Source organism: Brachycentrus maculatus, unplaced genomic scaffold (assembly GCF_059751285.1).
Source record: "Brachycentrus maculatus isolate JH-2025_06_01 unplaced genomic scaffold, ASM5975128v1 h1tg000265l, whole genome shotgun sequence".
Classification (NCBI taxonomy): domain Eukaryota; kingdom Metazoa; phylum Arthropoda; class Insecta; order Trichoptera; family Brachycentridae; genus Brachycentrus; species Brachycentrus maculatus.
The window spans coordinates 143,144-164,758 of record NW_028281016.1 but is presented as its reverse complement, the minus strand read 5'-3'; the positions used below and the strand labels follow the sequence as shown (position 1 = coordinate 164,758).

The following is a 21,615-nucleotide window of genomic DNA, read 5'->3' as shown; positions in this document are numbered from 1 at the left end:
GAATAAAATCTACCGGCGAAAACTTTAAGGAGATTAGAAATTTTGAACAAACAAAAAATGACATTTTTCTGTATTGATATCTCAACATAGAAGAAGAAGAATATTGTTATAGACAGTTTAAAGTCATCTTTTTATGACAAGTCGTAAGCCCTCTAAATATCCAGACACACATGTTCTCCTTTATAATGTTGAGATATCAATATAAAAATATATATAACTCCTAAGTGAATAAACAGATTTGTGAGCAAAGATTTGAACACACTAAAAAAAACTTTTTTTTTTAAATACTGATGCAGGGCAAGACCTTCTTAATTACTAAGTTGCGTTACATTCGTTTCCGATATATTGTGATGCGTGAGTGATATTTTCATACATTCATCTCTTTCACTATCTCTTTCCACAACGCGGCCAGCAGTTCTGTCTCAATAGGAACTTTCTTACGTCATTTAGGTGTACGCTTCGTACCGTCACAATCAGCTGCTGAATGTAATAGTGGCCATATTGGAGTAGAACGCATTTCAAATCGGTTGTGGCCGCCCGATAGGCTAGTTTGAATTTGAAAATCGAACGCACCATTCGAATTTTTGACAAGTGAAAAAAAAATCGATGTATTAGTTTTTTAAACTCATTTCAAATCGATTGTGACCGCCTGATAGGCTAGTTTGAATTTGAAAATCGAACGCGCATTCGAAATTTTGACAAGTGATAAAAATATTCGAAGAATTATTTTTTTAAATTAATTTCAAATCTATTTTGACTGCCTGATAGGCTAGTTTGAATTTGAAAATTGAACGCGCATTCGAATTTTTGACAAGTGAAACAAAAAATTTAGTATTTTTTTTTTTAAATAATTGACTCGTATTGTGAATTTTGAAGGATTTTCCGACAGACACAGTTTTCGTCAAAAGACAGCTTGTTCTAGTTTTCGTAAGGTTACAACGTTAATTATTGCAAAGAATATTGCTTTAACCTCGAATTAACGTACGTTTAATGTTGAACGTTAAATTCAAAACTCGGTTTAAACGAAATAAGTAATACGGTTTATTAATATATTACATTATTTTAAAAATAAATGAATCGTTTTTATTTTTATAATTAAACTATCGCGTAAAATAAAATGTCGAATAACACAAAGAGTTTAGTTGCATTTTTGTTTTTATTAACTTTCGTAAGTTATGCCCATGGACAATGGAATGAAATTCGTAAGTGTTTTTTTATTAATTTATTTATTAGAATATTTATATTGCGAAAAGTATTTCAATTTGAGGCATTTATACAATTGCATTTTAGATGAAATTGTAAATGAGAACATTTGCTTTTTACCATTCATGTTATATTTATTATAACGACTAGTTTAGTTTTTATTCAGACCCGAAGATGGAAACGTCTGTGGCTTCCGAAACTAGTCAAAAACCAAGTGTAAAAAAAAGTGTTCACATTCCAATCGAATTCCAAAACAATACATATAATACATTTGAGATAATTGAATTAATTTTATGAAGTTTATTAACATTTGATGATTTTGTAAAACCTAAAAGTAAAAATGTTTTAATTCGTTAATTTTACAAAGCTTTTACTGTTCTCTTTCTTCTAACTCTTATCGAAAAATAATGGTGAAAAGAGGACTTCTTTCTTTAGCCACAAAATTTTGTCTCAAATAAGGTGATTTGCGCATCGTAAATATTATATAACATCAATTTTTAAACTTTATACACACCCATTGGTGCAAAGTATCGATGCATTGTTATCTTGATTGGTAATTACATGCAGGTAAGGTGATCAGAGTACCTTGTACCATTGAGCTGGTTTGGGCGTGTGAATCAAGTGACTGAAGAAAAGTACCACAAAACAATGTATGGCAGATGCTCGAATGGTGAGATAAGAAAATGATGCACAGCTGAGATAAACAAAATTGATTAAATGAATAAAAATATTTGTTGATATGATTAAGACAGTGAGAATATATATATTTATATATATATATATATATATATATATATATATATATATATATATATATATATATATATATATATATATATATATATATATATATATATATATATATATATATATATATATATATATATATATACATATAATATATATATATATATATATATATATATATATATATAATATATATATATATATATATATATATATATATATATATATATATATATATATATATATATATTTATATATATATGTATATATATATATATATATATATATATATATATATATATATATATATATATATATATATATATATATATATATATATATATATATGTATATATATATATATATTTATATATTTATATATATATATATATATATATATATATATATATATATATATATAAATATATATATATATATATAATTTATATATATTTATATATATATATATATATATATATATATATATATATATATATATATATATATATATATATATATATATATATATATATATATATATATATATATATATATATAATCACCAATAAATGTCTCTAGTGAAGTTCTAGTGATTCTAGAACAAGGTTTCTAAATTGGTTCATATATATAGAACTTCCAAGAATTTGAGTAGTGTGGTTGTCAATAATGGGTAGAATTGGTGAATGTTACACGTGTGTAAAGAGATCACTTAAACCAGTCTATGACGGTCGTCAGCCCCGTAAATGCCCAGACTTCCATATTCTTCTTCATCTCTGATGAGATGTCAAAAAATAATACATATATATATACATATATGTGTACATATAAATGCATATCAAATTTGTAAAATGTGCCCTCTGCACTGGAAAACTCAGTGAGGCCTCTACCTTTGTTTGTAATTTGCAATTATTTATATGATTGCAAATTAAGGTAATGGGAAATAAAGATAAGATGAGAATAAATAAATAAATTCTATTATCTGGCTTTCCCTGCGGTAAAACGCCGTGTTGGTCTGTTGGTTAGTTTGCTCAAATAAATGGTCATCGTGCTCAGGTACTTAACATTCAATTGCAAGTGTTGAAGTCCTCACCAAAACGTTACAATTCCATTATAAATGATTTTAAGTAATCAGGAATAACTTTAAAATTGTTTTTTTTAATTGTTCGGGAATTATACAGCATTACATTTAAAAAAAGTATTTTAAAAATAGTTAATATAAACATTACATTACATTAACAAAAATAGTTACATTAGTAAAAATAAAGCCAATTAAACAATTCCACATTTATGTTTTCATAATTTTTAAAACATTAAGCGAAAGAAATAAATAAAAAAGAGTAGGGGTGTGTGTGTGTGATGAAGGGAATAAAAGAGTAAGGGTATGGTAAAAAAAATAGAATTTGCACGAAAGAAAATTTCATATTTGTTGAACACAGTATTGGTTACGTTTTGTCGCAACTTTAATTAAGATTTCGATAGAATACAGTAAACAGAGAAGACTTGCATTTAAATATTTTTTCTGCAAAATTGGAAATGTAACCTTTTGATGAGGACCTCTACAAGTAGCCTCACAAGACCACAATGTCTTTTACAGCACTGTATTGGAGACACTGGAACGATAAGTTCTGGTGCCAAGGTTAGTTTTATACAGAAAACCCCACTTAAATCTTGAGATTTAAATCAAATATCACATCAAATCATTCGTCAATGTCGATAGGCATCTTTTGTTATAAACGCAATCTTTATCCTAAATCTGTGTGATGACATACTTGCCCATGCTCCATGGGCATGAACATTACTTATGTATAGGATTGTTTAATAATTTGGCATTAACTTTGTAGAAAAATATGAATATTTTAATTTAAAATTATTCAATAGAGTCATGAATTTTCACCATCATCTTGTAGCTTTATTCCTACCAACAATAACGCTACTCAAGTTCTAAGAACTTGAGTAGCGTGGTTGTCAATCATGAGTAGAATTGGTGAATGTTACACGTTAGTAAAGTGATCACTTTAACCAGCCTATGACGGTAGTAAGCCCGTAAATGCCCAGACTTCATATTCTTCTTCGTCTGTGTTGCGATGTCAAAAAATAATATAAAGTTTGTCTTAAATTTTCCACCTTTTAGCTGAGTTAAATTTCGATTTTAATTTTTTTCTTCTTGTTTTGAAAACTTAATTACTTTTTATTGTAACACTTTTTCACTACCACATTTCTATTTTTTCTTTTTTTATATATTTAACCTGTGCTTTTCTTTGTTTCTATAAGATTGTTGTGTTGTCATATAGTTGATTGAAAGCACTTAATCGTATTAAATAGCACTGAATTTTATTTCGTGTTATGGGTTTTTCACTATTTGAGAACCATAAATAAATAAATAAAACTGAAACACTTTACAAAACCACTTTTGAGTTGTATGATGTAAACATAACTAGTTTCAAGAACTTCTCATGAAGGAACACATCCATAAAACACTTGTTAAACTTGAAGTCAAGAGTTCTTTGGCAAATCACCCAAAATTGAGTGATACATGCCACCTTTCATTATTATGCTGTAGATTTACAAGTTCTACAACGTACTCAAACGTTTTTGCCATACTTTTTATAGTGCTTTATGACCGCACTTTTGACTTTTTGGGAGTTCATCGATAAGGGATGCTGGACATTCAGCGGGAAGGACAAACCCTCCGAGCGAATAACCTGAAGGAACTCAAGATTAGGAAGTGAGGGGCAGTTAAATAGTGCGTAATCAGCAGTCTCATTCTCCTCTTCACACGCACATAACGAAGAAGTTAGAAAAGTATTTTTTTGAGGTGGGATACCAGTACAGTATGTTCGATCCTCAGCCTGCACAGATGTGTAACATGTATATGTAGAAAAGGATATTATATGTACATGATACAGTTTTTTTATTATATTGTTCATTCATTTATAAATATTAACATTCTGAAATCTCAAAACAAATGAAAAAGATTAGGGTTTTATTATTATCCGCACCCCAATGGTGCATAAGGTACTGCGTCATATAAACGCAGTGTTATCTTGATCGTTTACACATAAAGGAAAGGTGATCAGCCCTCCGCTTCAGGTACCAGTCCAGGGTAATAGTGAATAAATATGACAGTGAAAAAATCACTTATATTTATTTTACCCCCCTTGGGAATCGAACCCGGGACCTCAAGAACGGTAGCCGAGCGTGCTGACCATTACACTTCGGAGGCGGACGTTTCTAACAATAAAGTGTTGTTAAATACGTTACCAACTTATTTGCATTAATTCTCAATTCGATAGTATTTTGTTTGGCAACATAACATACATATGTTCAAATCATTTAAATATAAAAATAAAACAAAGCAGCTTTTATTTACACTTGATGAGAACATCTGTAGTTTTCGAAACTAGTTATGTGTCAATTAACACACTCAAAAAGTGATATTATACAAGTCTTCAACTTTTGTATTTAAATAATCATGTCAGCGCCCTTGAGGTGGTATTTTACGAAAATGGCGATGTATAAATTATCCAAATTTATTATTATTATCATAAATTTGCCACAAATTGATGCCTAATCAAAGAATAATCAATTTTTAAACACATTATGCAATTTCAACTAAATTAAATACAAATGCTGTATTTATCACAATTCCATTTTCAATGTCAATAACATTTATGACTTAATAACATTTTATTTTTTGACATCTCATCAAAGATGAAGAAGAATATGGAAGTCTGGGCATTTACGGGGCTGACGACCGTCATCGGCTGGTTTAAGTGATCACTTTACACACGTGTAACATTCACCAATTCTACCCATTATTGACAACCACACTACTCAAATTCTTGGAAGTTCTATATATATGAACCAATTTAGAAACCTTGTTCTTGAATCACTAGAACTTCACTAGAGACATCTATTGGTGAGATGTAAAGAAGCTTTTTACTAAGCAGAAACTCTTATATTAGTATGTGAGGTCCGAATCCTGGATTATAATCACACACATGAGAAACGCCAGAAAATACCATTTTCATTTTTATTATTTAAGCTTATAATTTGACCAGATAATTTATTTACAACATTTTGAGTGTGTCCAAATACTTGTTCACAAAATCTGGATTATCTCCAATTACAGGAGTTATTTTCATATTATTTTTGACATCTCATCAAAGATGAAGAAGAATATGGAAGTCTGGGCATTTACGGGGCTGACGACCATATTTATTTTGCCCAGACTTCCATATTCTTCTTCATCTTTGATGAGATGTCAAAAAATAATATGAAAATAACTCCTGTAATTGGAGATATTCCAGATTTTGTGAACAAGTATTTGGACACAATCAAAATGTTGTCAATAACATTTAATGAATGATATTCTAATTTCTTAATTAAATTAAATTGAATCTCGAAATTTCCATAGCTATGGAAATTTCTAGCTTCATAAATATGCTTCATTCGTCTGTTTTTTTTTAATTATTTTAAATTCAATTTATAAACACATTTTATTATTGTATCTGAAAAACAACATTTAAATAGACAATTTATTGCAATTAACGAATAAAATTTCTTGGAAACTCGTTTTAAAAATGTATGTAAATTTAAAAATGATTTTTATTGTTATATGCCTTTTTATTTCGACCTTGAAAAAACAGTTTCAAAAACGCATAAGATTATAAATGAGTTATTTATGTTTAAACTAACTAACCATCACGCTGCTTCCCCGCAGGGGTGGGCAGAGAGAATAGAGCGCCACACCACTCTGTCCTTGCAAACATTCTTCGCCTCTTCCACTTTCATGCATCTCCTCATACATACCCGCAGATTGTTACGACTCCTAACTTGACCACTTTCAAGTATTTGGCATACCTGATCGTGCCATGTTTTTCTCGGTCTTCCTCTGCTTCTTTTCCCACTAACGTTCGCCTCATAAATTTGTTTTACCGTTCTTTCCTCACTCATTCGTTCTACATGTCCAAACCATCTCAACACACCTTTCTTAATTTTATGAATAATGCTTATCTCAGCTTTGCATTCCTTCCTTATTTCACTATTCGCACATCTATCATACATCGTTTTGTCGCACATTCTTTTGAGAGATCGCATTTCGACTGCATTCAGTCTACTTTCATCCTTTTATTGCCAACTCCATGTTTCACTTCCATACATTAGAGTTGGAACCAGGACTCCAATTTTTTTTTGACATCTAAATTACAAATATCAGTCATTTTTGACACGCTAAGAGTGTCAGAAATGAAGACTCTAAGAAGCATATCTGGAAAGACTCCACGAGATAAAATAAAGAACACCAGGATAAGAGAAATATGCGAGATCAAAGATGTCGTTAGGTGGGGAAGGCAACGAAAGAGACAATGGTATGCGAATGTGAGGAGAATGGAACCATCCAGACTTTCTCATTTTGCATTGCAAGGCCACCCTCAAGATAAACGACCGCCGGGCAGACCACTAAATAGATGCATAATAGAAAAAATAATCTGTTGTGGAATCAAACATTGAAAAAGATACCGAAACAATTTTTTTCCTTTAAGAGTTACATTTGTTTCTTAACTTACTAACTTTCACACCGTTTCTCCTCAGGGGTAGCCAGAGGAAATAGAACACCACATCACTTTGTCTGCAAACAATCTTCCCCTCTTCCACATACGTACATCCCCTCATACATCTTCAAATCCTTATCCACACCCCAATGGTGCATAGGACACTGCATCATATAAACGCAGTGTTATCTTGATCTTTAACACATAAAGAAAAGGTGTCCAGCTCTCCGCTTCAGGTACCAGTCCAAGGCACTATTGAATAAATATTAGAGTGAAAAAATCACTTTTATTTACTTGCCCCCCCCCCCTAGGAATCGAACCCGGAACCTCCAGAACGGTAGCTGAGCGTGCTGACCATTTCACTGCGAAAGCGGACAAAGGCCCCTCATACATACACGCCGATTATTCCAACTCCTCACCTGACCTCCTTCTCACATTCCTAATTTTATTATTATTAATGTTTTTTTATTTATTTATTTCAGAAAATCTTCTTTCGGAATGTCACACAAATGATAAGGGCTTCGATAACTGTATGAAACGAGTTCTCAACCAACTGAGACCGTATTTCAAAGGAGGTAAAACTTATATCTTTCTATTATCTTATTTTTAACTTTTACGTTAAAAAAAAAAAATTGTAATATTAGTATATAACCACACATTTTTATGTCTACCGGTTTTGAGACGGACCCGTCTCTTCGCCAGGAAAATCACTACCACAGCATGCAAACAATCTACCCTTCACTACTACAGCACTATTTACACACTTAAAGCAACAAAAATTTAGTGCTATAGTAGTGAAGGGTAGTATTGTTTGCGAAGTATTGTTTGTTAAACAGAAGGGTACGTCTCGAAATCGGTAGACATAAAAATCTCGGTGAGTGGTTAGATACTAATATTACTAACATTTTTGTAAAAAAATATAAATGTTAAAATGACTAACCACAAAGTTAATGCTTTAAATATTAATAATATTGAGAACAGATTTTTTTTTATTTTTTATAATTATCAGATACTGGATTACTCACTCAAAGAATAATATTTATTTTTTTATTATTAATATTGATTTTTGAATATACTTATATAGATTTTTTTAAACAATTTATTTATTTAAAATATATTAAATACAAATTCGTCTGCCTCCATAGTGTAATGGTCAGCACGCTCGGCTACTGTTCTGGAGGTCCCGGGTTCGATTCCCAGGGGGGTCGAATAAATATAAGTGATTTTTTCACTGTAATATTTATTGAATATTACCCTGCACTGGTACCTAAAAAGCGGAGGGCTGATCACCTTTCCTTCGTGTGTAAACGATCAAGATAACACTGTGTCCACATGAAGCAGTGCCCTATGCACCATTGGGGTGCGGATAAGGGTTTTATTATTTTATTTTATTATTAAATACAAAAATCACATATATTATATTTCCGATGAGTAATTTCCATTTATCATTTTTGCGATATGGGATTAAGGTTACTTCAACTTCTTCAAACCATCATCCGCACCCGATGATGTATAGAGCACTGCATCATATAAATGCGGTGTTATCTTAATCGTTCACACATGAATGAAAGGTAATCAGCCCTCCGCTTCAGGTACCAGCCCAGGATTATATTAAATAATCATTAGAGTAAAAGAATCACTTCAATTTGACACCTTCTCCCATGGGAATCAAACTCTGGGCTTCCAGTACGGTAGCCGAGCACGCTGATCATTCAATTAAAGTTTACTTCATTAATATATTTGTATGTAATTTCCATAAAAGAAAGCTTCAAATATTTTCGCTAACCTCGTGAAATACTTAAAAGCTAATGGTAAAAAAATGGTGATTTAAATACACAAGTCTGATTCTTAGAGTATGTATTACCATTACAAACATTTCGTATGGATATAAAAAAATACATATAGATACGTAATCTAAACATTGTGTAAATTTCACTAATTCTCAAACATTATGCAGTCAATTGGTAGGCTTTTATCACATACAGATTCCAACGAAGCATTGTTACGCAATCTTTAAAAATTGCTGCCCAACACGTTTTTATTGGGCAAGCCTTAAGATGAGAGTCAATTCTTACATAAACATGATTGAACTTCGTCATTTTATTGTATTTTCTCAATTGATCACTTGAAATAGGCAAATCCAGTGGTTTACAAACATTTTTGATTCGCGACAAAGTACGAATTTTAACGTTTTCTGAAGAAGGCTGTTGATTTTTTTTTATTCCTAAGTATAAGTTATTTTGTTGGTACTGTTTTATATGTCAACAAATTTACTGTTAGTATAAATTTTTTTCTGATTTAGATAGGTAGGTTTTTTTTCTGTATTTCAAATTCTTTTGCATTTTACAATATATAATATATAAATACAAAAAAGATCCCATAAAGGCATGGCCTGTGTTTGTGTGGGTATACAATATATTTTTCGTCATAGTAAAAGGCACTGGCAAGAATACAAAAGATAATATAATACAAAAATAAAATTAGAAAAAAAAGTGTTAATATAAAATGCGGTAACGCCTTTTTAATATCAACTTTGAATAAAAACAATATATGTATGTATTTCGTTTTATTTATCCTCAAAATTCATTATCAATATAAATTTTTATCTAATTTGCGTAAGTAACTTGTGATATAATTCGGTTTTCAATTCATTCACCCATATCTAGTTTATTACCGTAAAATTTAGGTGCGGTAAAGTTGTTCTTTTAAATATGAACTTATACCAATAGCAATATAAGTAGATACTTATATCGTTTTTAAACTAACTAACTAACTAACCATCACGCCGCTTCCCCGCAGGGGTAGGCAGAGAGAATAAAGCGCCACACCACTCTGTCCTTGCAAACATTCTTCGCCTCTTCCACGTTCATGCATCTCCTCGTACATACCCGCCGATTGTTACGACTCCTAACCTGACCACTTTCAAGTATTTGGCATACCTGATCGTGCCATATTTTTCTCGGTCTTCTTCTGCTTCTTTTCCCACTAACGTTCGCCTCATAAATTTGTTTTACCGTTCTTTCCTCACTCATTCATTATATCGTTTTTATATTGTCAAATTTACTATTATTAGAAATTTAATTGAGGTATGTACCTACTAACATTTAAAAACACAAATAATAGGTTTCGATTTCTTTATAATTATTATTTTTTTTAAAACAAATATTATTTAAAACATTACTATCTTTTTATGTTAGTTTGGTATTTTATGTAGGAAAATTATTGACACTTCATTTCTAAAGTTAATACTCTCCTATCTATTACAATGATTAAAGAAAACACTTGTTTTTTACCACTTGAGTTTTATTATAGACTACATGTTTCAGAAGTTAAACTTCCATCATTCAGGTCTGTATAATAACATGTTATTATACAGACCTGAATGATGGAAGTTTAACTTCTGAAACATGTAGTCTATAATAAAACTCAAGTGGTAAAAAACAAGTGTTTTCTTTAATCATTGTAACATGTCTTACTACAAAGTTAATGCCGAAACAATAAATAAAATATTCCTATCTATTGAATTGGCGTTTAATTTGTAGAACTCCATTTTAATTTTTGTGTTAATTTTTAAATCAAACAGATTTTTTGACAACTTAGTAGTCTCCAATAATCTGTGTTTGATTTAAAAATTAATACATTAATAATGCTTTCCTCTTAACAGCAAAACCTTTGGTCCACCATATTGTAAGAATTTGTTAGCATCTCATTTGAAGCGAAGAAAGTGAATTTCATCTCATTGAGTGGCATTGAAAATGAAAGTGAAAAGAAGCTGCAAAGCGAGAAATTATTATTTGTTTTTATTAACAGAGAACATTCGAGTAAAAGTAAAAGATAAAAAAAAATTAAAAAAACTACCACAGGACAAAACATAAAATATTTAAAAAAAAGTATCTGTAATAAATGTATCGGTTTGTATTCCTGCGGCTAGTGTCGCGGACTCTTAAGTCAGAGTTTCTCGTCTCGAACACCTACCCACTCTACCACAATTTGATACCTATTTCTTAAAAGTCCACCTCCGTAGTGTAATGGTCAGCATGCTCGGCTACCGTTCTGGAGGTCCCGGGTTCGGTTCCCAGGGGGGGTTCAAAAAAATATAAGTGATTTTTTCACTCTAATATTTATACAATATTACCCTGGAGTAGTACCTGAAGCGGAGGGCTGATCACCTTTCCTTCATGTGTTAACGATCAAGATAACACTGTGTTTATATGATGCGGTGCCCGATGCACCATTGGGGTGCGGATAAGGGTTTAAAAAAAAATTCTCATAATGAGCCACTTAGGCTCACAGAAATAGTATGAAATTGAAATATGTAGATAAATAATAAAATAAAAATATTTTTCTTTAAATTAAATTTAAAAAAACGAGTGCATGAATATCTATTTAAACAAAAAACATAAGGTATGAAGCCCGATACGTAATTTCCATCACTTGTATTTGGACATGGGATTAAGTTTAAGAAGACTGAAAAACAAATAAGAAAGTATTAAATAAGAAAACACAGCTCAAAATTTAATATAAAGCAATGAAAGACGCAGTAAATAAGTATTTTAAAAAAAAAACATAAGATAATGTTTTGAGGAAACAAATGAGAAAATATAACTTAACACATATATCTTTCCATAAAGTATTTTTTCAGTTCATTCATTTTGTATCCCTGACTGAGTTCTATTTTATATACTAGTACATGTCAGGCAGCTGGTTAGTTGCAATAGGCAATATATTACAAGGACTTTACTGCAAATTTATTGTGTTTTTGGGCTTCACTTATATTTTATTATGACCTCGTGTATTATGACGATGAATTTCTCTGTTAAATAAATAATACATATTTGTGATGTTCAGCATACTAAGAAAGATTTTTTATTTAATTTTAGGAATTCCCGAGATTGGTATTCCATCATTCGACCCCCACTTCGCACCCTTAGTAGAGCAGAGAAGGGGTGGAGTCAACGCAAATTATTATCTCCGTCTCACGAATGTCTATGAACTCGGGTGGACCATTTCAAAAGTTACTAAATTCAAGTAAGTATAACCTCATGTTTCCAAAAAATAATTATAGTAGAATAAATAAAAATATTTTGTGTAATAAATTACCAATAATACAGAATCATTGAAAAATAATGCTAACATTTAAAAAGGTAAAGTTAATATTAAATGGGTAATTCAATCATTGAACGCTAGCTTATAAATGTAAGTTTTTTTTAAACTTTAGACTAGATATTTGCATTATGGTGAACAGTGTACACAAAAAAAAATCTTTTCCGCACATTTTAAGATCAAAACCATTGATTTATATTTAATTGTGTTTTAACAGTTATTAAAAATGGTGTCATTATTTTTCGATGAACGTGTATTGTTACTATAAAGTAATAAAATACGAATAATATTGTTACAGTGTGATAATAAATTACCGATAACATTGTTATGTTCTATTATATTTAATTAGAGCAATGGGTTATCAATCATGGGCAAAATAGTGAATATTCCAGTGTTTAAAGTTTTTTTACACTTTTTTGATATTTCAACACAGATAAAAAATATGTTTTGCATATTAAACCGTACTTTATGGTATGGTAACATAACAGCATACTTTGTGGTATGGTAACATAGCATACTTTGTGGTTTGGTAACATAACAGTCTCCTTATCATCCATTGTTTACTATTAGTAATACCACTTTTATAAATAATAATAGTCACGGTCGTCAGCCCCGTAAATGCCTAGACTTCCATATTCTTCTTCATCTTTGATGAGATGTCAAAAAATAATATGTCACAAATAAGTGTTTACAAAAGTGGTATTACTCAAAGTAAACAATGGATGATAAGGAGAGTGTTTTAGATGAAAAATCACTACACACACATTCACATAAAATGTTATAATAAATAAAAGGGTCTGTCTTCTGCTCACATCTCGTAAAACCCACACTCAATCGTATAAAAAACCCTTTTCCACAGATTTCGCACAGGGTTGATGTGAAAAATTATTTCTATTACAGATCTGACAAGGAAAACAACCGTATAATCTACAGCCAATACTTTCCCGAGAAGACGCTGTTAGGAGACTACTCCCTCAAGGCCTACGCGCTGGGGAGCACCCTTACCAGGAGTGGTAACTGGAATCTCACCCTATACGATTATGCGCAGACGACCACCATTACAAGGGGTGAGCCTGGCCCAGACGGCTCTAGGCCCATAGACGTCAAAGTGGAGATTGATAAGATAGGGAATATGCAGATACACGTCTCTAATATATTGAACGGGATCAATCTGCTTGGTGAGCACATTTTTACTATATTAATTTATATATTTATTTAATATAATTACAAGACTTTTTTTCCTATCTAATAATAATAATAATAAAACCCTTATCCGCACCCCAATGGTGCATAGGGCACTGCGTCATATAAACGCAGTGATATCTTGATCGTTTACGCATGAAGGAAAGGTGATCAGCCCTCCGCTTCAGGTACCAGTCCAGGGTAGTATTGATTAAATATAACAGTGAAAAAACCACTTATATTTATTTTACCCCCCGTGGGAATCGAACCCGGACGATTAGAACGGTAGCAGAGCGTGCTGACCATTACACTACGGAGGCGGACATGTCCTATCTACTTAATATTAATTAATGTATACTCTTATAATCAAAAATATATGAGGTAACGTTCTTTAAAACAGTGGTCTCTAACCTTTTTATTGCCACGGACATGTCAACGTTTGATAATTTTGACAGACGTAGATTGCTTGTGTTTATATAAACAAGATTTTTTTAAATAAATTAATTAATTTTCTAGACATTTCTGCTTTACAATCTTGTGTCGGGTTGTGATCCCGTGATTAGTGTCGCGGACTCTTAAGTCAGAGTTTCTCGGTTCAAACCCACTCTACCACAAGTTGATACCTATTCCTAATAATGAGCCGCTTAGGCTCACACAAATAGTATGAAATTGAAATATTTGTGAAAGAAATAAAAACACGAATATTTCTCTTAAAAAAAAAAAGTAATGCTGTTCTCTCCAATAAAGAGACTAAGCTCTTGTGCTTGGAGAGCGACTTACACTTATTATTTATTGTTTATGCTTGTGAGTGATTTTTTTTTTAACTCTGCGTTTTTTAAAATATATTTCGTGTGTGTGTTATTTAAAAAGATACGAAAATAAAAGTCTTGACAATTATTTCGCCTTTTTAAAGGTTATTTTATACTTGACATTGAGTTTGATGATAAAAATTAAAATAAAATTACTTTTGCGGGCATAAAAAATTAAACAAGCTTTCAAAAAATACGCTCTAAGCCATGAGCAATGATTAGTATTTCGCAAAGTGATTTTACAGCTTCTTCAATAGACAGCACTGCCATTTTTTCCACCTTAAGTTTTTTCACCTTTATTTTAATGTTAAATAGTAGTATTTACTATGTTGAAATTCAATGACAAAAAGATGGATTTTACCGAAAATGAACTGAAAAATCGATTATTATTATTAAGATAATACTATTTCAATACAATGCAGGGCCCTATGCACCATTGGTTGTAGATGAGGGATAAACAAAGAAGGAGAAACAATTAGTCCACCTTAAGTTCATTCACTGTTCAAGGAAAAATTTCTTACCTTGAATTCTACTCTCTCTCTCTTACGTTTGTATTATACAAAACGTGACATTGAAAACAAGTTCGATATTGATCATTAATTTGTGGTCTAATTTTTCTGGTAACAAATTCGTAGTATTTTGTACATGTCGCTGACTCATTCAAAGGTTTTTTCCTTAAATATAAGTCCTCGATTCTAACTTGAAGTTTCTTAACCTGTACAATTTTTCATGGACTTACCCAACATAAATCATACATGCATATATATATATATATATATATATATATATATATATATATATATATATATATATATATATATATATATATATATATATATATATATATATATATATATATATATATATATATATATATATATATATATATATATATATAAATATATATATATATATATATATATATATATATATATATATATATATATATATATATATATTATATATATATATATATATATATATATATATATATATATATTTATATATTTATATATATATATATATATATATATATATATATATATATGTATATATATATATATATATATATGCATGATAATTCTATACCTACATGAATTTAATTGTAACTTAGTTTAGGAATTCGTGTAAACCAGTGTATTTTATTAAAATTAAACATTTGAAAAAATCCAATTTATCGAGTTTTATTTAATTTAAGACTAGTTTCGAAAACGACAATTGTCTTCATCTTCTGGTACAAATAAAAACATTAATTAATTAAATCAATGTTTTAATTGGTACCAGAAGATGAAAAAAATTGTCGTTTTCGAAACTAGTCGTAAATAAAATAAAACTCGATAAAGTGGATTTTTTCAAGTGTTTAATTTTAATAAAATTATCATGTCATTCCACAAAAATAATGCCGAATCAATAAATAATATAAACCAGTGTTTCTTTATTTGTCTCATTAAGACCCAAGATACGATGAATCGCAATTTGATTTTCTTTAAAACCATTTAACGTAATTGAAAGGTTTGCTTAAGGCCCTACATACGTTTAATAGCAAGTTAACTTTCTTTGAACCCAGGTAACATTGGACGTTATTGAATTTTTTTAATAAAAAATTGTTCCCGTATTGAAAAAATCTTTGATAAAAGATATGGTTTTGAAAAGATAAAAGTTATCGTTGTTCAAAAAATTATGATTTTTTTTTTCAATGTACTCGTATGTATATTATAAAAAAAATATATATTTATATAAATGTATTATATATATATATATATATATATATATATATATATATATATATATATATATATATATATATATATATATATATATATATATATATATATATATATATATATATATATATATATATATATATATATATATATATATATATATATATATATATATATTTATATATATAAACATATATTTATATACATATTTACACATATTTGTTTAAATCGGGTGTGTAATGACAAACACTAAATGAGATCTGTTATTGCGAGTATCCCCTTAAAAAACCGTTTTTTTATTGAAAAAAAAAGTTTTTCTTCGAATTGAATATATGGTTCTGAAAAAAAGAGTTATTGAAAGGCAAGGAGTTGGAAATGGTAAATATTTTTTTCATTAAACATTCTTTAAAAAATACAATTTCCTATTAAATTGTAATAAAAAAATGTGCCCAGACTACACGTGTGCCTTCTCATGCAGCCGGTTATATATATATATATATATATATATATATATATATATATATATATATATATATATATATATATATATATATATATATATATATATATATATATATATATATATATATATATATTTTTATATATATATATATATATATATATATATATATATATATATATATATATATATATATATATATTTATATATATATATATATATATATATATATATAAATACTTCATTGTGTACTATTTCTGTGAATCTAAACGGTTCATAACTAGGAATAGGTATCAAATTGTGGTAGAGTGAGTTCGAACCGAGAAACTTTGACTCAAGAGTCCGCGACACTAACCACGGGACCATCAATTTCAATGATTTTTTTTTTGTATAATGCAGTTCATGGCATAAAGGCCGTTTAGTTTTCAAGGCAATGCATATTCCGTTAGCTTCCACATACAAGTAGTAAATCCAATATGTTTTGCCTTGAAATTTGACAGTCATGAAATGCATTGATAAATTACACTTTAATTTGTCAATAACGTAATATCCATATATCCACTAAAAATGGTAGTATTGCTTAGTTAAAAATACGTAAATGTTAAATTATTCAAATTACGTTGAAAATTAATCCAAAATATTACAAAATTAAAATTAACTTACTAATTATCACGCCGCTTCCCCGCAGAGGTAAGGAGAGAGAATAGAACGCCACAACACTCTGTCTTAGTATGGGTATGTCAAATATATATAAAAAAAATTAAACAGGAAACAGAATGTGCGAAAGAAGGTGTGAAGTCGACAAAAATTGATGAGGCAATTGACGTAAAGATATATCAGAGTTAGTGGTGTCTTGTTTAGGATATATGACAAGACAAATACGAAAAATAAATGAGGTATGTGACCAATCTTGATTGGTATATGATATTGAATCTATTCTCTCTATAGTATTGTTGTTTATTCTGTTTTGTTTTTAGGGATCAATCTTATTCATTTGTTATTAACTATACACATCCACTATCATTTTTAAGACATAAAAACTAAATGTGCTATAAATTCTTGCAAATTATTCCCAAAAAGTTTTTTTTAAGTACATTTTGTAACTGCAGACTTACTTTGTACTTTGGTAGAATTCCATTTTGAATTGTTAAGTGATATATCCAAAATTAAACTCGGTTATTGGATTGAACTTTATTAACTTTTATTTACATATATATGATAATATGTGACACGTTTCATCTTATTAAGATATTATCGAACACTCAAAGTGACAGTTATACCCAACAATGAAAAATTTCAAAGGCAATTAATACATTTTTTTAAACTCTGTCTTTACAAACGCTTTTCGCTTCTACCACTGTCATGCATCTCCTTATACATACGCGTCGATTATTCCATATGTAATAAACAATGTACGTTCACGTATAAAAATAAAACACTTGCATAAGATTTCAAGTTTTACAAGTGCTTTATTGATGTGTTGGAGAGATGACAAAAATGTAAAAAAAATCCCAAGTGGAGAAACCCATATTTGTGAACAAGTATTTGGACACACTTAATATGTTGTAAAATAAATACTAAAAGTGATTTTTTTTTTGCAGAGAATATATTGGATGGCATTATAAACGCAACGTGGAGACCAGGATTCGCTGTAGTGAAACCCCTCATCAATGATCTAGTTAGCACTGCATTCACCAAGATATGGGGAGATGCCTTCAAGGATTTCCCGTTGGAGAACATCATTCCACAATAGAGCCTTAGTATATTTGTCAATGTACAATATTTAAATCAAAACAAATCATTTATCTCATAAATTATTCTGTTAAGAAAATAAGGACCATAATTGATAGAAAATAGGTGAAACTATTGATAATCAAATGGGATATATTTTTTTCAAATGAATTATTCATATTTCGGACGGGTGTTTTTTTACGCATGCGAGCCGCTGGCGATGAGATTTGATAATTATGTACATTAAGTTTAACCTTAACAAAGATATGAGTACATAATATTTATGTAAAAGCATAAAACAATTCCTTATTTTCTTACTTTGAAATGAGACCAGCGCAGAAGGTAAAATACCCTTCTCGTCCTTAAGCATCGATTAGTCCTTAGTGTGTTAACTTTTTGTAAGAAACATAAAGACCATAGGTATAAAACTGGTGACACTATTGTAAATGAAATGGAATTTATATTTTTTTTGTATTTTAATGACATTATTAACTTTTTATTGAGAGTTTAAGAACCACAATTTGCAGAAAAGAGGTGAAATGTTATGTTATTGTTAAATGGTGATTTTTTTACTTGAATATTTATTCAATATTACCCTGGACTGGCACCTAACGCGGAGGGCTAAACACCTTTCCATTATGTGTTAACAATCAAGATAACACTGCGGTTATATGATGCAGTGCCCTATGCATCATTGGGGTGCATACATACAAACATACATACATACATTCCCCCATCATTTGAAAACTTTGGGTCAGTAAATAGTAAACATCCTTGGTTTTGAAATTTGACACGTTAGATTGGTTAGTAATTTCATAAAAATAAATGCTCAAATTTATGTACATGTTCGTATTTGGTTCGGTTTTAACAAAACATGCAAAACGTTATTACTGTTTTGATAATTGTATGTAATTACAACAACTTTTTATGGAAATATTATATAAAACGTGAAAAAAAATATGAATTTAAAATAACGAAATTGTAAAAGAAGAATATTATTTATTGATTCGGCATTCACTTTGTGGAATGACATGTTGATTTTTTTAATTAAACACTTGAATATACACTTTATGAGTTTCATTTATATATTCGAATAGTTTCTAAAACTTACAGATTCTTTCATCTTCTGGTAAAAATTCAAACTGAAACTTAAAGATGAAAACATCTGTTAGTTTTCGAAACTAGTCGTATATATAAAGGAAAATCATTAAGTGGTATATTCAAGTGTTTAATTTAAAAAATAGTAAAAGTAGAACACTTGTTTTTTTTTACCACTTGAGTTTATTTTATTATGACGACTAGTTTTGGAAGCTATGCTTCTATCTTCAGGTCTAAATATAAACTGAAGATGGAATCAAAGCTTCCAAAACTAGTCGTCATAATAAAATAAACTCAAGTGGTAAAAAAACATGTGTTTTTCTTTTACAATTTCATCATGTCTTACAACGAAGTGAATGCCGAAACAATAAATAAAATAATATTATGAAAATGCGTATAATATCGCTGACTCCTTTCAAGAACGTCATAAATTAAAAACTTGATTTTTCAGGAGAACGTTTTCAAAGTTCATAAATATTATACAATGTATTAAAAATAAATATCAAACCACTTCTTGAACTTTTTACTGTACAACAGATCTTTTTAGGTAAAACTTGAAGGTTTTTTTCTCTATTTGAAAAATATTTAGAATATTAAAAAAAATAATTAAACAATACCTTTCCTTCAAAATTCAAAAACAACACTTTCTGCCCTGTAGCGGGTAAATATTAAGTTAAAAATATGCTTCTTTTGCTGGGATATAGTACATTTTCTGGGCATTCCGAAAACATGTATAATTGAAAATTTACGATTTTCGATTTATGACGTTCTTGAAAGGAGTGAGCGATGTATTGACCGGATTTTTAGTCCGTTACATCCGAAGTTCGTTTAAGTAGAGATCTGTTTTAACGGTACATAGATTTTATCATACAATATCTGCCGAATCAAATGATGAAATAAAAATAAATATTTTGCAAGAGTTACAAAGCATTTCGTACGAATAAATATTGTTTCATAAAATGCGTAGTGTTTTTAATTTGCAAATAAGGTTATACTCTTCCACCATAGTCCGTGTAGTAATTGTACTAAACAGGTAGGTACTGAATAAATACATCAATGTTGTACGATATGTTGGAATCAATACTCGTTTATTCCAAGAATTTATTACTCGAACACTCATAAACTGTGTTAGGTTATTGCAAAATTTTAGCACTCCGTTTACCAGTATATATTTTTGATCACATTTCACTTATTACCATTTTATTGTGTTTGCATTTATAAATATGAATTTAAAATAAAATACGAAAATTTCCCATAGGCATTGCCAGACCCTTGGTAAAAAATATATGTATATTAATAAATATATTTTTTAACTTCTTATCTAGAAAAAAAATCTTTAACCACCCTTATTAATTCCTCTCCTTTCCTTCTCCTTCCTTCTAAATCTATTATTTTATTTAATACCCTTTTTTTGTTTAATCTCTGAATGTTTTTTTATAGTTTTATAACATAAATGTGGAATTGTTTAATTGGCTTTTTTTAACGTAACTATTTTTTGTTAATGTAATGTAATGTTTATTATTGTAAATGTAACTATTGTTTTATATCATTTTTATATGTAAGCTGTACAATTCCCGAATAAATAAAATAAAATGAAATAAAAATAAAAAATAAAATAATATGATGTACAAAATATTCCTACATAGTTTATAGATCGTTAAGTGGATTTTTGTTTCTTCAACGTAAAAAAAGTATGTTGTATTTCAATCTGAGTTGGGAACAGGAGGGATAATCTAGAGTGGGTCAATCAGTAACTTGTCAGCATTTGCTCATTGCTGGAAGGAAACCACGTAAAACTCCTCAGGAGAAGCCGGACTGTTGACTGTCGTCAACAGGCCTTCCGTTCCACTAGATGAAGTTTGAACACAATTATAATAATTATTTTTTAAAAAATAACTAACTTACCATCATGCCGCTTCTCCACAGGGGTAGGCAGAAAGAATAGAACGACACACTACTCTGTTGCAAACATTCTTCGCCTTTTCTACATTCGTGCATTTCCTTAT

General features: G+C 29.4%; 1 protein-coding gene across 2 annotated transcripts; it reads left to right on the top strand.

Annotated features, from left to right (window-relative positions):
* Positions 1 to 498: 498 nt before the first annotated feature.
* Jhbp16 (Juvenile hormone binding protein 16) lies at positions 499 to 21,225 on the top strand. 2 transcript variants are annotated; one of them, XM_088266308.1, is made up of 6 exons: positions 499 to 656; positions 877 to 1,202; positions 7,985 to 8,077; positions 12,383 to 12,530; positions 13,506 to 13,783; positions 18,382 to 20,233. In XM_088266308.1, exons 2-6 carry the CDS (start codon positions 1,118 to 1,120, stop codon positions 18,531 to 18,533), a joined length of 756 nt encoding a protein of 251 aa, XP_088122434.1. In that variant the 5' UTR covers positions 499 to 656; positions 877 to 1,117; the 3' UTR covers positions 18,534 to 20,233. The 2 variants fall into 2 exon arrangements, with proteins under 2 accessions (XP_088122434.1, XP_088122433.1); XM_088266307.1 differs by having other exon boundaries at positions 499 to 1,202; positions 18,382 to 21,225.
* Positions 21,226 to 21,615: the final 390 nt, after the last annotated feature.

Coding starts and splice junctions, on each gene's coding strand:
- Jhbp16 (XM_088266307.1), top strand. CDS start 1,118: ATGTCGAATAACACAAAGAGTTTAGTTGCATTTTTGTTTTTATTAACT. Junction 1,203..7,984: donor TGGACAATGGAATGAAATTC/GTAAGTGTTTTT, acceptor TATTTATTTCAG/AAAATCTTCTTTCGGAATGT. Junction 13,784..18,381: donor GAACGGGATCAATCTGCTTG/GTGAGCACATTT, acceptor TTTTTTTTGCAG/AGAATATATTGGATGGCATT.